Source organism: Nyctereutes procyonoides, unplaced genomic scaffold (genome assembly GCF_905146905.1).
Source record: "Nyctereutes procyonoides isolate TBG_1078 unplaced genomic scaffold, NYPRO_anot_genome, whole genome shotgun sequence".
Taxonomy (NCBI): Eukaryota; Metazoa; Chordata; class Mammalia; order Carnivora; family Canidae; genus Nyctereutes; species Nyctereutes procyonoides.
The window spans coordinates 25,302,026-25,317,217 of record NW_026575035.1 but is presented as its reverse complement, the minus strand read 5'-3'; the positions used below and the strand labels follow the sequence as shown (position 1 = coordinate 25,317,217).

The 15,192-nt window shown below is 38.6% G+C and overlaps 1 protein-coding gene across 1 annotated transcript in view; it reads right to left on the bottom strand.

Annotated features, from left to right (window-relative positions):
* The window catches only part of LOC129505323 (suppression of tumorigenicity 18 protein-like), a 115,441-nt gene that overhangs the window by 34,684 nt on the left and 65,565 nt on the right, over nucleotides 1-15,192 (bottom strand). The window contains exons 10-12 of the mRNA XM_055318331.1: nucleotides 13,451-13,644; nucleotides 11,085-11,296; nucleotides 2,342-2,587 (exon numbers count right to left, since the gene is read on the bottom strand). Of these exons, the coding sequence (XP_055174306.1) occupies nucleotides 2,342-2,587; nucleotides 11,085-11,296; nucleotides 13,451-13,644 (652 nt within the window). The remainder of the gene's footprint in view (nucleotides 1-2,341; nucleotides 2,588-11,084; nucleotides 11,297-13,450; nucleotides 13,645-15,192) is intronic.

Below are 15,192 nucleotides of genomic sequence, written 5' to 3'. Positions count from 1 at the left end.
TCGCCACTTAACTTCTCCATTCCAGATTTCAGAATTCTTAGGTTGCAAACTTTAGCAGTGAAAGTCTGTACTGTCAGACTGGAAGTAAGTAAACCATTCTGAAAGGAGCAGAAATCTAATCTAAACAAATCCATTTTCCCCATGAATTTGCTGGGAAATAAAACACTGTCACAAATACATAAGCATTGGATAAGAACATCTTCCAGTTGAATCCATGAAGCTGCCAGGGTAAATCCAGATGTTTTTTGGAATTACACAAGAAAAAGAAGATTGGAAATAAAGATAAAATATTTGCTATGAGACCTAATTTTCTGGCTGTCTGAATGATAAGAGGTATAGCCAAGGAGGTTCTTGAGGTACTTACTAGACCTCCAAATGGGAGGAGTGTCTCAGAATATAAGAGTGCATTGTTAATACGGTTGCCAAGGCCAAAAATTATAACCAAGATCAAACAATACAAGAGACTGTGAATGAAAACAAAAACCCACTTGATGCAAATTTGCTTCATTACTACTCAGAACTGAATCAGTATGTCTGACATTGGAAGGAGATTTCTGGTGATTGACCATGGTCCATTAATAGCAGTCACAAGGGTGGGGACGGAAAGTCTGAGTCCCACCCTGCACATAACACTAAGATGCTACTGAACAAAAACAAGGTGGGTTTTATTCTAGTGGGATTCACCCAAGAATAGGGGCACAACTATGCCTACCTACTTTGTAAATACAGTCCTTCATGTGACTTGAGCCTTTTACTGAACCCCCATCAACAACAGATCTTTTAACTAGAATTAGGTTTCCTTTTGGTGGTGTAGGGTGGGATATGCCATGATCCCATCAACTATTGGACCAGCTGGAGATGAAGTAGTTTTATGAATGAGAGGGTATTCCTTTTCTCTAAAGCTCACTTCTATAGAGTGAGATTGAATCAACAATCTTGATCTCATTGAGATCGTGCTTCTCAATAACCTGCCACTGCTTCCTTACCTCCATTTCAGACCAATTGTGCAGAATGACCAGTTGATGTGATAATGATAGATTTACAGACTATAAAAATAAACAGAAGTTAGGTGTAACTGCTATTATTTTGCAGAAGTCCAAGATGGCCGGGGGTGGGGGGGCGCGGAGGGGAGGGATGGGGTAGAGCGAAGAGGTACATGTTCGTCTGTCTGTGGTCGTCGCTTAAGGTAAACCCACTTCTAATACTTTGCAGGTATTAGTTTTATAGTGATCAGAGTCAAACATACACAGTTTTTGGAAAAGGTTCTTTTAAAATTAGCTAAGACTATCCCCAAACACTTGAGGCAGATTTTGTAAAGCCAAGCAGAATAAAATGACTAAGACCAGCATGGAAGAATGTAATCAGAAATAGCTGTTGTGTGAGTTCCCCTCCCACTTCTACGTGATGCTGTGGGTGGTAGTGACTAAGAGTCTGCCTTGGATCCTAGGGGGTCCTCCAGGAACCCATCCCTGACCACTTTACATAGGGTTGGCATTTTTCTTCTTCAATGTGGGCCTGCTCGTGCTATTCCATTTGGTTCCCTGCCAGTGTTTCTACCATACTGAGCGTAGTTGTGGGGAAGGGGGACTTGTCCCATTTGGTGCTGCATCCTCAGGACCTGTGTTACTGCCTGGACATGGAAATGCCAGGAAACTGTGCTGAAGGGAGCAAGGAAAGAAGGGAGGGAGAAAGAAGATGGAAGGAAGGAAGGAAAAGAGGGTGGGAGGGAGAAAGAAGAGGGAAGGAGGAATGGGAATTGGAGAAACAACCCATCTTGTGATCACTACTGTTTATGTCAACTTATGCTCTGAGATGTTAAAGCATATACTAAAATCAAATTAGTTTCCCCACAAAAGTTTCTGAACTTCAAAAAGCTGAGGAAGGTGATGCACCCTTCCAAAGACAGGGGCTATTTTTTTTTCTTTAAACATATCAACCCACAAGGAATTTGGCATGATTTGTATTCATCCCTGATTTGATTTCATCTTCTACCGCTCAGAGTTAGTAAGTTGGCATTTCAGTGTTGAGTGACAGATTGCACCTTACAGACATCTAAAGGGATGGCTAATATAACCTCTCATGCAGTGCACACAATTGCAGCCCTGATGGGGATCAAGTTCACTGCAGTCACATCATTTTAGTGAAGTGACAGGAAAAGGTGGATTCATTTATCAGTTTCTGGTGAAATTTAAGATCATCACTTTACCAAAGTCTGAAACAAGGTACAGAATTATGTGATATCTAAACAGGAATACGAAAAGTAACGTAGGAGGAAAAAGCTGAGAATACTCTCCAATCACATTCTGTCTTAAACTTAGTGATCGACATATTGAAACAATACCTCTTTCTCCTCCTCTGTCTTCCCATGAGTTTTGCTATAGTTGATAGGAGTATCCCAGCCCTCTTGATCACAGAGAGCCTGATAGAATGCTGCATTGACCAAAATGCTGCTTGTTTTGAATGGGGAAGAGGAAGGAGTTGGAACAGAAGTGTTAGAGGAAGTTAGGGGTGCAGCTTTGTCCAGGATTCGATTTTTTTTCAGGCTTAAGTCCAATGTGCCATTTTCATCCACTTCTATCTCGGCTCCCTGGTATACAATAGGAAACAGAAAAACATTTAAGCAGTTTGCAGTTATAGCCTAGCCATGTGGGGCTTTTAAGGGATAATTTTAAATGCAAGCTTTTATGTAAGTATATCTGATTTAAAATCTAGCTTTCTGATTTGCTTTGGTTAATGTTCAATTCTTAGGCAGACTTTTAAGAGCAGCACCATTAGTGAGCTTTGTGTTTCTGGGTTTAAGCAAAGTAGAGCCTAATATAAATAAGATGCTCCAAATGCTAAATGTATTGACTAACCCTGTTTTATATATATATATATATATATATATATATATATATATATATATATATGTTGAAGTTTAGCTTTAAATCTCCTTCTCTGGCTTGCAGAATTATCACTCTCAATTCATCATTTATAGCATTAACACTTGAGTTTATAAAAAGGCACAACACTACTTCCCAGCTCACCCCCCCATTACAGTATTAATCTAACAGGAATATATGCAAAAATAACCAGCTGCAAGAGAATTTTTATTGGAATATTAGATTAATATGAATGTGACCTTTTCCCCTGGGTTACTTGAACCAGAAAAGCTTTGTTAGCTTGGTGGGGGAATGGGGTAGGGAGGCCGACGGGCAAACTGTTGTTGATTCTGGGGGCCTTTATGTAGCAAGCTGCCATCAGGACTGTTTGGGGTTAAGTTGGACAGTAAAACTTCAGAATAAATGTGATTATTTTCCAGACGCTTTGTATGAGACTTGAAACTCACTGTACCTTGCAGCATTTTCCTTGGGATATAGTTGGCTATCTCTTTGTGGTGGTGGTGGTGGTCTAAGGTACAAGTCCCAACACCTGCCCATGTGCTCTGGATCCTCCAAATGATACATGTGTAAGGACTGGCCCTGTGCTGCTGCCAACTGTGAACACTACCACATGATCACTCTCAGAGTGCAGGAAGAGCACTCTCGTCTTTTTCTTAAGTGGGCCAGATAAATACTCTCTGTATTTTCACTACCATCCATCAATTCACAATACAATCTTGGACAACGTCTCTGTTCTTTTTCCTCTTGGCTGGCAAAGCAGGAGTCTCTTTGAAAATGTGAGCAAGATCCCTTAGCGCACAGGGCAGCCAGTTACTTCCCTGGGGATTCATGTTAACTCCCCATTTACACTCTGCCTCCTTCTCCCAACACACACCCTTGAGGTGTGGACTGTGAGGCTGTGCTCCAAAGGATCACGGCTCGCACCTGATCCAGAAAATAAGGCGCGTCTTCTGTTTGCTTGTTTTACCTGTGAAGTTCCTCTTCTCAGTCTCTCAGCCTCTGAGGTAGATATGCTTTATTATATTTGTGGGAGGTAAATATACTTCTAATATGTTTGCACTAAGATGCTTTGGCTATATCTTTCTGTCCTTTTTAGCAAATAGTTTAATCTCCTGTGATAGTCCTAAGCCCTGAATTTGACAGTACAGCTTATCCGGGATAATGACTTAGTAACCACAACATCTTATGCCATCTGTATAATATCAAATACGTTTTTATACCAGCATTAATAAACCTTAGTTACAAAAATCCCAGATATTAACCATATCAGTGCCACGTTCTCTCTCTCCGTGCTGTGACAATGTATCCTGCCGTGAGCACATCAAAATAATTCTTGGCTTCATAAATGATATATAACTATAGCAATGAAACAGAGCTATAGTAATCAAGTTTAATGGCCAATGTAAAGTAAAATGCTAAATATTGTAGTTGCTGACATTTTTCATTAAAAAAAAAATAAAAAACTTGGGTTAAGACTGCACAACCAACATTCACATAAAATTCCAGACCTCTGTGACAGATGGCTTAGGAAAAAGAAGCCATGTGACTGGGCTGCAGAGTTTTATAGTGCAAAACCCATAAATAGTGCAGATTCGATCTCTCCGAAAAAAATATCAACTATTCCAAGACAACGCTAATATATATTTTAGTTTTTACAGGAAAAAATCCAAATAGTAAACAAAAAAATTAGAGATTATCAGAGTTGTTATGATTCTACATCTTGAGTAATCATGAGCTGATGGGGGAACAAAATCTCTCCTAATGTTTAAAAGAGGCGCTCTTGTATAGCCCGCACCCCAGCCGGCTGCTCTGAGTACCTGACTTGATAGGGAGAAAGCACGTTTGGGCAGCAGGGTACAGATGGGCTTTAAGTGAGCGCACAGATGCATTCAACAATTACACACAGTACCAGAGAAGGGTCCCTTTCTGCCCATAGATGGGTGGATCACACGTTTACTGCACGGATTTTTTATTCAGAGTTTTATCAATAGACATCACTTCTCTCTGAGCTTGAAACTCCAAATGGCAGCACACAAAGGAGGGGGTGGTGGGAGAGGCCACAGAAGCAGGAGGGCATAACATTCAGCCAACATGCACCCCCGTCGCCAACTTTGGGTATTCTGATTTCTAAAAGTGTCATTCGCCATTCTGGATCCTTATTTTAATCATTTAAATTTAAATTTAGAGGGCTTTTTTTGTTTTTGTTTTGAGGGTAGGCATAGGTCTTTCCAACTTAGGAGCAACATCAAGGACCATCACGTTCAGCCACTTTTAAGGTACAGGTGTCAATATATGGTGTATTTATTAATTAAATTATTGAAAAAAATACTTAATGTTTTCAAGCTTCCATATTTTGAGGAAAAGAAAATTTAAAAATATATTGTTCCTGCCTTCAAGGAGCTTAGGTTATACATAGAGGAGATTGTTAGTGAAAGGTAATTTAGTAAATATAATTATTTAATGGAAAGTTTAAATAATTATTCATTATATGATCCTTATCTGTACCGTAAAATGAGAAGTGATTTAAGATGTCCACCAACAGAGAAATGATTAATGAAATTATGCTGCATCTATTTAACGGCACATTATGCGACCAGTAAAATGATAATTATAAGGATTATGTGACAATAAGGAGAAGATGTCTATTACAGAAAGTAGGAAACAACCCATATTCCTATATGCTTACAACCAGTGGAAAAGGGTAGAAATTTGTGTCCTGAAGAACAAAAGGGAAAACACATAAGTTACTGTACTTGTATTTAGAAGACAGTCTTAAGGCTGGTATCATCCAAATGACAGCATGATAATGTTTTAACAATTAAAAATTATTCATTCAGACATAGTGATGAAATAAAGATACCTTTGCCTTAAAGTTCTGACTGTGAAAATTGTTGGCTTTCAAAACACAGATATAACAATACATCACTGTTTTCTGTAGATTGAGTTTTCTGTTAACACAAAAGGGGTCACCTGCCATCTTTTCCCCTTTGACTTGACTAACAGGAAGTGTACAAATTAAGTGTCCCTCAGTTTAGGTCTGCTGTAATCAGTTTCTTGGTTTTCCTCTTCTGACTCATGTTCTTTCACTTTTGCTTCAGGGTGCTTTGTCTGAGGAGTATCTTTTCTATATTGAAAGTTACCTGAAATATGTTTTCAAAGCAGGCAGGCTATTAACAATAAAAAAATGAATTAAATTATCTTATTCTTACCAAATAGTAATTGAGTATTAAAACAGTTAAGTTCAGAGTATAAACTTGTGAAATGTATTCAATATGAATGGAATAATGGAATTTCAGGGGAGAAATCAGTGTCTGACGTAAGATATGAATTTAAAATTAAATTTATGGGATGCCTGAGTGGCTCAGCGGTTGAGCGTCTGCCTTTGGCTCAGGTTGTAACCCTGGGGTCCTGAGATCGAGTTCCACATCAGGCTCCCTGCAGCCTGCCTGTGTGTCTGCTTCTCTCTCTCTCTCTGTGTGTCTCTCATGAATAAATAAATAAATAAATTTTTAAAAATTAAATTAAATTATAACTTTTTGCAAAAATCTTTGTCTGAGACTTGGAACCAAAGTCAGTGAAAATTCTTAAGTTGGCCAGCAGTCTATATAACACATGATGATAAGAACTTTAAGAACATAAGAAATTGGATAGGTATGAATTAAAATCTCAGTTCCAACAGTTAGAGCTATGCCAGTCAGAGAAAATTATTTAATATATACATACTACTATTTCTTCATCTGCTAACTGGGTTAATATCTTCTTTAAATAATTTCTGAAAGGATTAAAAAGAGTTAATATAAGCAAAGTGCTTATATAAAGTGCCTGGCACATAGTAGGTGTTCCATAAATGACAACAACAACAACAAAACAACAACAACAACAATAATAATTTGGTTGGCTTTTCAAATGCCAAAAGAGCCATTCCTATGCTACTGTATGCAGAGGTAAAGAGAATTATTAAATATATACACACGCATCAGTTGGTTCCTTGTGATCTCTGACCCAAGTTTCTCATTACATTTCACTCAGAATATACAGCATAATCTGACATGATATTAAAGTTACTGAAAAAAGCTGCTTTTGGATTCTAAGTATCCCAGGAGCCATTGGGATACTAGAATAGCCATACGGGCTATTTCTGATAACCAGCAGTGAGGATGCTGAAGTGTTATCATGTTGCTTCTAGGCCTTATTCAAGCACAAAACAGATTTTGAACTTTAAACATTTCAAGCAAGTGTCAGTTTTTTGTTTTCTTTTAAGGCACACTGTGCATATGCCACTTTGTCTAAACAGGTGGGGAAAACACCAAAACAAACAACAGAATGCTTGGCAAGCTGAAGTGATCAGGATAAAGATAGACCATGTGCCTGTTCCTACCTCTGTTCCTGAGGGTAGGAGGAAGGAAGGAAACAGAGAGTGTCTCCAACACGTGTTGGCATGTGCCTGTGCTCTCAGGGGCTGGAGGACACGCTCAGTCTGTGCCTGTTGCCTGTTTCTACCGAACGCTGTGCTCATAACAGCAGCAATGGTGGCCAGACAGGAGGCGGAGTGGTTGAAATTGTGGCCCACGAATGTTTTACAGACTCATATTAATTCCAAATTAAAATGAAGGACATTATATCAATCCTAGAACCAATGAAAGTACTAGTATCGAGAGAGGGCTCATACTTCAGACAAAATTACCCTTACTCATTATGATATCCACTAATATTGACATTACTAACTTTTTCTTCTGACCTGATTCCTCAAAGAGATACTGAAAGCAACATACAGGCGATTTTGGTGGTGTAGATGTGTTGTATACATGCTGGATTATATTTTAACAAATAATTCCTTTTAAGATCTATTTTCAGGATATAATGGACTTGTTTGGGCAGTGGTGAGAAATGTTAGCACTGATTTTCTCAACACAGTATCAGGAAAGGGTCCATGAAGGACGTGTTTTAGTGTTGGGTAGTGTTGGGGCTGGGAAAGTTCAGAAAAAGACTGTTGTGGGATATCTGTACTGTCATTGGTTTTAGGCTTTGTAGGAACTCAAAGTTCTCTCGTCTCTCTGAAGACAGCCTCTGCTGTTTTCCCATAAGAACAGGGATTTTGCAAATCATAAATTTAGATCTCCCATTAAACTCTAAACTCAGAGTCAGCGTACTGAAAGATCTGTATTAGCCCCAATATGTGGGAATGGAGGCAACTTCAAGGTTAGTATCCTCTGGCTTCATTTTTAAATGGTAGTGCCCACACGTGACAGCAGGATCTGTAATTTCTTCTCCTACTGGGCTCTTGAAGCAATGTCAGAGAAGCTCATTCCATCAATGAAAGGACTGCATGGAGGCTGAAGGAAAATGGGAAATCTGCCCTCATCCAAGTTTTGAGCAAAGCCACCCATGCCTCCCCTGGATGCTAGAAATGTCACTTCTGAAAATACAGCTCTCTACCTGGAACAACCATTTCTTTTTTTCTGCTTTGCCCACAAGCTCCTTGAAGGCAGGGTCTGTGGCTGGATCTAGTGGTTGTTTTGGGCAGTCCGACTCTCATAGACCATTTGGAGGGTGCCGACAAGAGTCCATCTGCCAGGATAACTCTCTAGTACATCAAAAAAAAAAAATACTTCTCAGCTAGAGAACTCAAGAGCAGAGAGAATCTGTACGTCTCTATATCCTTTCCAAAAAAGGAGCTCAAGAGATCTGTGGATTTTGGGTAGCAGACATAAACATACTGACCATCATGGAGGAAAAATCAAATCATAGTAGATAGAGAATCAGGCTAGTATTCCACAGGAGAAGATAGTTTATACTTAGTTAGTCCTATATTAAGTGGAGGGCAAGAAAGCAAAGTGCAACACTGAATAGAAATGGTCTAGATTGGGTACAATTTGATCAGAGGCCATTTTTTAGGGTTAATTGCTTCGGCTTTTTTCTCCTTTTTTTGCTACAATAATTAATTTTTGTGGTCTTGGGATTTTATGAGGTTCTATTTTATATTTAGAATGTACGATCCAAAGAGAACAGAATTCTGCAAATTGTTACAGTGTGTGGGAATGTGTGCCTGGAAGAAGGATTCTGCACACAGTAACACTGTAGGGTGCTGTATTTATCCTATTTTAACTACCACTATGTCAAGTGAGATAATTTTCATGGGAAAATGGCTTTTTAAACTGCTAATATAACGAACTCCTTCTAAAAGTCGATTGGTACACTGTCTGTCTCTTCCATCTTCATCATCACGTCAATGGTTTGGCTTCTGTAGTTAAGACTTGGGTTGGCTGTATGGAGGCCGAGACATGCAGTGCGGTTCCTGTCTCCCTGGGAAGGAGTATCCGCTCCATAGAGCAACCCTGGCACACAGAATGCTCCCAATAGGAGTGTAAGCATAGACTCAGAAGTCAGTTATTTGGATTTTTGGAATGTGCCAATTCAGCAGTCACGTTTCTGACCAGAAAGTATTCAAGAAAAGAACAAAACATGTATTGATAAGGGAAAATACCTTCAAATTTTGGTCATCTTTGTTTGATTCATTGTTTGGCTCCAGCAATTAAGTGAACATGGGGAATATAATGGTTAAGGGCAGAATTTCGAAAAATGAAAAAAAAAATTTACCTGTGCAGATGGAAACCACTCATTCCACAACCATTTACTCAAATAATTCAAGTGGCATTAATCATAATAATATTGGTCCTTTTATTCTCAAAGGACAGTCTTAACAAACGAATAATATAAGGCCTAAGAAGAAGATATTTTAGTATTTCTCCTACTAGCTGCATATTAGAATGTCCCTTTTAAAATATGGAATGTATTCAGGTTCTGAAACAAGAATAAGAATAAACTAAAGTAGCATTGTAAAGCACTCTAAATCATTCATTTAAGAAAATAATTTCTGACTTGAATTCCTTTGAATTTGGAGAGCTCAGTATTTTCTTTATAATTTTCAGAGGATACGTTTTTTCTTTGTTTAAGAACCTCATTTGTTTAAAAATTGTTTTTGAGTGGTTTTTGGCCACCAACTCTTCCTGGGGTTTACTTGGCTCGGATTTGTCCAGAAGCTAATTCTGATTCTTCTGTCAAATGCTCAATGGCACCGTGTTCCCTGCTCTCCTGAAGGCCTGGCACGGCACAGGTGAGCAGCTGACCACACCGGGGATGGGGCTGCGCTTACAGGGAAAAAGAGAGCGGTCTACTCTAATTGCCGGAGTTTCAGGGTTAGGGTTTAACCCAGGACACCTCCACTTAAAACAAGGGTAAAATCTCTTCTCCAGATACGCCTGGGCACTTTATTTCATCTGGTTTCAGCCTTCTAGGTAGGAAAATAATTTCTTTTAACTGAATACTTCGTGTAGATGGGAGTTACAGGCTCCAGCCGACTGCAAGAGCAGCTTTTACCCTCCCCCTGAGGATCTGAGGATTGCTGCTACTACTCTCTAGCCTGATAAACCCCTCCTCCTCAAAAGAGGAGACATGGAGGATCTTTGTTTTTTGCTGGCATCAAGGTATCATAAACGTGGATGTCTCCTTCTCATTGTTACAGAGGAGAGGTTATTAGAGAAATGTGATTAATTTCATGGGCCTCAGACATGTGGCATCTTCATACACTTCACCAAATTTGAGTTTGGATTTGAATGCCCTGAGTTCTCAAGTACCCCTGAGCCATCTCTTGTTAACTTAATGTATCCATGTTTTACTCTGTGTCCTTTGAGACTACTGTAGCAACTGAGACTACCTTACCTTATACAACAGTGATGTGTGCAACAATGACACCTCATTGTTGACACCTCATGAGTCAATTTTGCAACTGGTTTTCCAAGTCACTGTGTAGTCGAACGTTTCTTACCATCTTTGATTTACAGACAGCAAAATGCTTCAATTGTTTGGATTGATTTTAATGGCAAGCCTCTTTCTCGTGTTCCAAAGTCCCCAACACAAAGGTAGGTTTGATGTCTATAAATCTTCCCAACCAGGCTCCATAACTCACTTCTCCCCAGACTTTGGTACACTGCCTTCAAGAACAACACTCTTTCATTCCTACTTGCAGCCACAAAACCCATCCCTGTCAATGTGCCTCTGAGTCTCTTCCTAAGATGAGGAAGGGATGGGTTTTAGGGGTGGGGAGTGGCTGGAGTGGTAGTGAATATGGTTAGGAACATGAAAGGCAGTTTATTCTCACGGTTCAGTCACTGGCCCACCCTCCGGGCTCTTGGACTGGCCTACCTTGGCATGCAGACTCTGTGGTTTGTTGGAGAGGATGTCTGCAGCTTCCCTGCAGCGGGTGGAAAGGTTCAGGATGGCAGCAGCTGCTGCTATGTGGGTGTCTTCACTACATTGACCGTAGCTGTAAGAGCTGGCACGGCAAGGGCTCTGTGTGTGGGCGCCTGCACTAGGCAGTCGATTAGGAAATTTCCCTGGATTTGAAAAATGCTTTGCTGTTGAAGAGAGATTTGATTAGCAATTGCATATACGTGGCTTTAGTCATTAAATGGATTTGTTTTAAAGATATAACTTCTTGTGTTAAAATGTTAAGAATAAATTAAAACACGATCCATTATCTGTTGGTACACTCAATGCAAGTTATTCAGATTGGTTTTCACAGAAGTTCCCAGATCAGATGATATGATGGCTAGGAAAGAATGTCTGTTCTCTTAATATTTTTTGTACTTACACTTCTTATGGTAAAAACTCTATAACTAATGTTATGGGGCAGGTGCACTGGCAGCATCCATGGCAAAAATTATGGATTAAAACTACACTGGCAAAACCCATCAGGGATTACAGAGGCTTAAGGCTTAAACATCTATGAGCTGTGCATGTGTGAGGACCAGTGATTCCACTAGAGAAAAAAAAAAATACAGCCTTTCAGCATTTGTTTTCACAATAAAAATTTCTATTTATTTAGACATAGAATTGCATTTTTATTATTTGATATGCAGGTTTGTTTTGTGCTTAAACGAGTAGAAGTTGTTCTTAATGTCCAACTAGATGGAACTAAATAAATGGGGGACTCTTTAATGAGCTCCCATTTTGCATATTTAGGTAGAGCATGATAAGTAAAGGACAGAGAAAATGTTCTCAGGGTGAGCTGAAAGGCAATTTAGTTATCAAGGCTGAGTTTCTGTTTTCTGTTTCCATTGTGACAGCAAGGCATTACTGAGAGAGAGAATTAACCATATTTCTCTTCACTCTGGGTGTTTGTAAACATCACTCAAAGTTATGGGAGGAACACCCACAATTTAAGTGGGATAATAAAAAATCATTTATTTATTTTGCTTCAAATATCATTTCTTCTAAAGTTTGATCATTTTTCATGAAGTAATTTAAAAGATTACTAAATGTTATTCCTACAATTATAAAAATATAAAAATGCCACTGGACATTTTGCATTTTTAAACTAACATCTGTGTTATATGAATAGATAGGATGTTCTTAACTAGCTTCACTTGAATAAAAAACACATATGTGTGTGTATGCATGTGTGTATATTTTGCATATAAATATAATAGAAAACATTGTGCATGTGTGTGTATATTATTTTCCGAATCTAACAGGTTGTTTGTATTATTTATGTTGGCTGAGCCCTCTTTTTGGAAAGAATAGATAAAATATCTTTTGGAGTATACGGGCCAACTTCTTTCAAGTCTGTTTATCACTGCTGGGTTTCATATAGCATTCTAGTTCTTTGAAAACAGTGACCAGCATCACAGAATGAAGCACATACTCTGTGTTCCTAAAAGCACTCAGTCTAGGTGCCTACGTATGAAATCAAAGGGGTTCCATGGATTTGCATGTTGTAAAGAATCCATGGTCTATGTAGGACTCAAATTGAACCATTATTTTGGTTCTTTCCTTATGATACCATAATTCAGGTTTCCTGCTTGGGTTTATCCCAATATTTTCTTTCTTACCTTTTCATTAGAATAATCAAGGACTCTAAAACACTTGGAGAAATTGTATGTATTATAGCATCTTACAGTTATGATCTTCTACATGGATGTGTTACCATTAGAGCATTAACACATTTTAAATGATTCAGTACTAGTTCTTAACTATGTGGGTAAACATCTCTATAGTCACGCATATTGCGTCTATTGTAAAATCTTGATTTCTGAACTGTGAATTTCTTCTAAGATTTTTCACATTTTCTCTCTCTTTCAGTTTAAATGCTTTTTACTGATTTAAGCACTACTTTAAGTAGTGTTTCAATATTTTACCTCTTCAATTTCCATGATTTCAACATGAATCAAAATTACTGTATTGTGATGACTACTACAGTTTTCATCAACCCCAATCCTAGCTAAATGTGAATTAAATATTTCTTTGGAATTACTATATTTTGATTCAACAGTGGCATGATATTTGGAGAATAATTAACCCATTAACTATTCACCATATTCAGTGTTACTTCATGTACAATCAGTAATACTGATCATCTTACAATTGTTTTCCTTATTTTACTCCACCGTACAATGTATTTTCTCTCCTCCCTGTAGTATTCAGCGTATTCTGAATTTGGGCACCCCCACCTCCAAACACACATAAACAAGATGCATTCCTTGGAATGAGGATTAGAATTTGAAGCTTACATTCAGGAAATGGTGGTGTTTTTCGTCCTTGAACTGTTTGTACGAGGGGGCGTTTACCAAAAACCTGGGCATCGAAACTGGCATAGTCGAATGGTACTTTTCCAAACTTCTCTTGTTCTTTTGACACCATGGCTCTGGGAGAGGTGATGGCTTGTGATCGGAAATTGAATTCAATTTGTTTCACCAAGCTTGTCCTGAAGAAAGAGGGGAGAGTTCAAAAGAACTGTGATGAAACTCTTGGTGAGCATATTAGCATCAGAATTTAAAGCAGATCGGATGTGTCATGCCTGTCGGTACCCACAGAGACAGTGCACTATGGAAAAGAGCTGTGGTCACAGCATGATAAAGCAGAGTGCTCTGTGCCAAGATTGAGAAATGGAAGGCACCAAAAGCTCTGGAGGACTCTGACGAGGCTGCAGGTTGTGGGTCTGAGTCTCCCACGGGTAAAAGAGGAATGTGCAGTTTTGCATTCATTTTACGCAGATGCAATGAGTGGCAAGTACTTGACATCTGGTAGCACTTGGAGCACCACCTAGAAAAGTTCCGTGTAACCATCATTAGGGCACTAACAAGATGTGCACATTCTGTTTATTAAGACTGTTAATCAGATTGGTGATGAAAAGTGCTGATTATAGCTGGTGGGGAATGGCAGTGTGGTCAGCTCAGAGGAAGCAATGCTGGGCCCCGCTCTCCTTCAGCAATGCTGACAGATGCCTGCCACTTAGCAGGGGTAGTGTAGGCACCAGAAACTTGACTTCTGAATTGTGAGTTTCTTAGCCTTTTCACCTTTTTTTCCTTTTGTGTGTCTTTCTTGATGTAAGTAATACTTCAACATTTTATCTCTTAAATTGCCATCATTCTCTTATGGATCCAAAGTATTGTATTACAATAGCTATCACATTTTTCAATAGAACTACCTTAACCCAAGTTAAATGTGAATTAAATATTCCCTTAAAACTATTGTATTTGATACCCACCATTTGCTTCAATGTGGATGGAACTGGAGGGTATTATGCTGAGTGAAGTAAGTCAATCGGAGAAAGACAAACAGTGTATGTTCTCATTCATTTGGGGAATATGAATAATAGTGAAAGGGAATATAAGGGAAGGGAGAAGAAATGTGTGGGAAATATCAGAAAGGGACACAGAACATAAAGACTCCTAACTCTGGGAAACGAACTAGGGGTGGTGGAAGGGGAGGAGGGCGGGGGGTGGGGGTAAATGGGTGACTGGCACTGAGGGGGACACGTGACGGGATGAGCACTGGGTGTTATTCTGTATGTTGGTAAATTGAACACCAATAAAAATTAATTTATTAAAAAAAAAGAAAAAAAACTATTGTATTTGAATTACACAAGGGCATCATATTCGCAGAGCTTACAAACATGGGCTAATAGTAAATGAACATAAAAAATATACTTTTTAGAATTTAGCAATATCAAAAATACATATATGTTTTTCTTTTGTTTTCCACCAAAACATGCCTGACTCATCAGAACATCAAAGTTTCAATGATATTCCTTGGATTAGGTAAAAAACATCTTAGCTGCTACATAAAAATATTTGAGGAATGAGTTGATCCTATTATATATCACTTGGTTTATATCCCTAATATATCAGCATTGTAGTCTAAAACATATTTATTTTTTAAGAAATTAGCAAAATAAAAGTTAAGCTATTTCTATGTTTGGTAACTAACCTACTTAGGGAGAAACTAGAAGAGATGGCCATATTAACCAAGA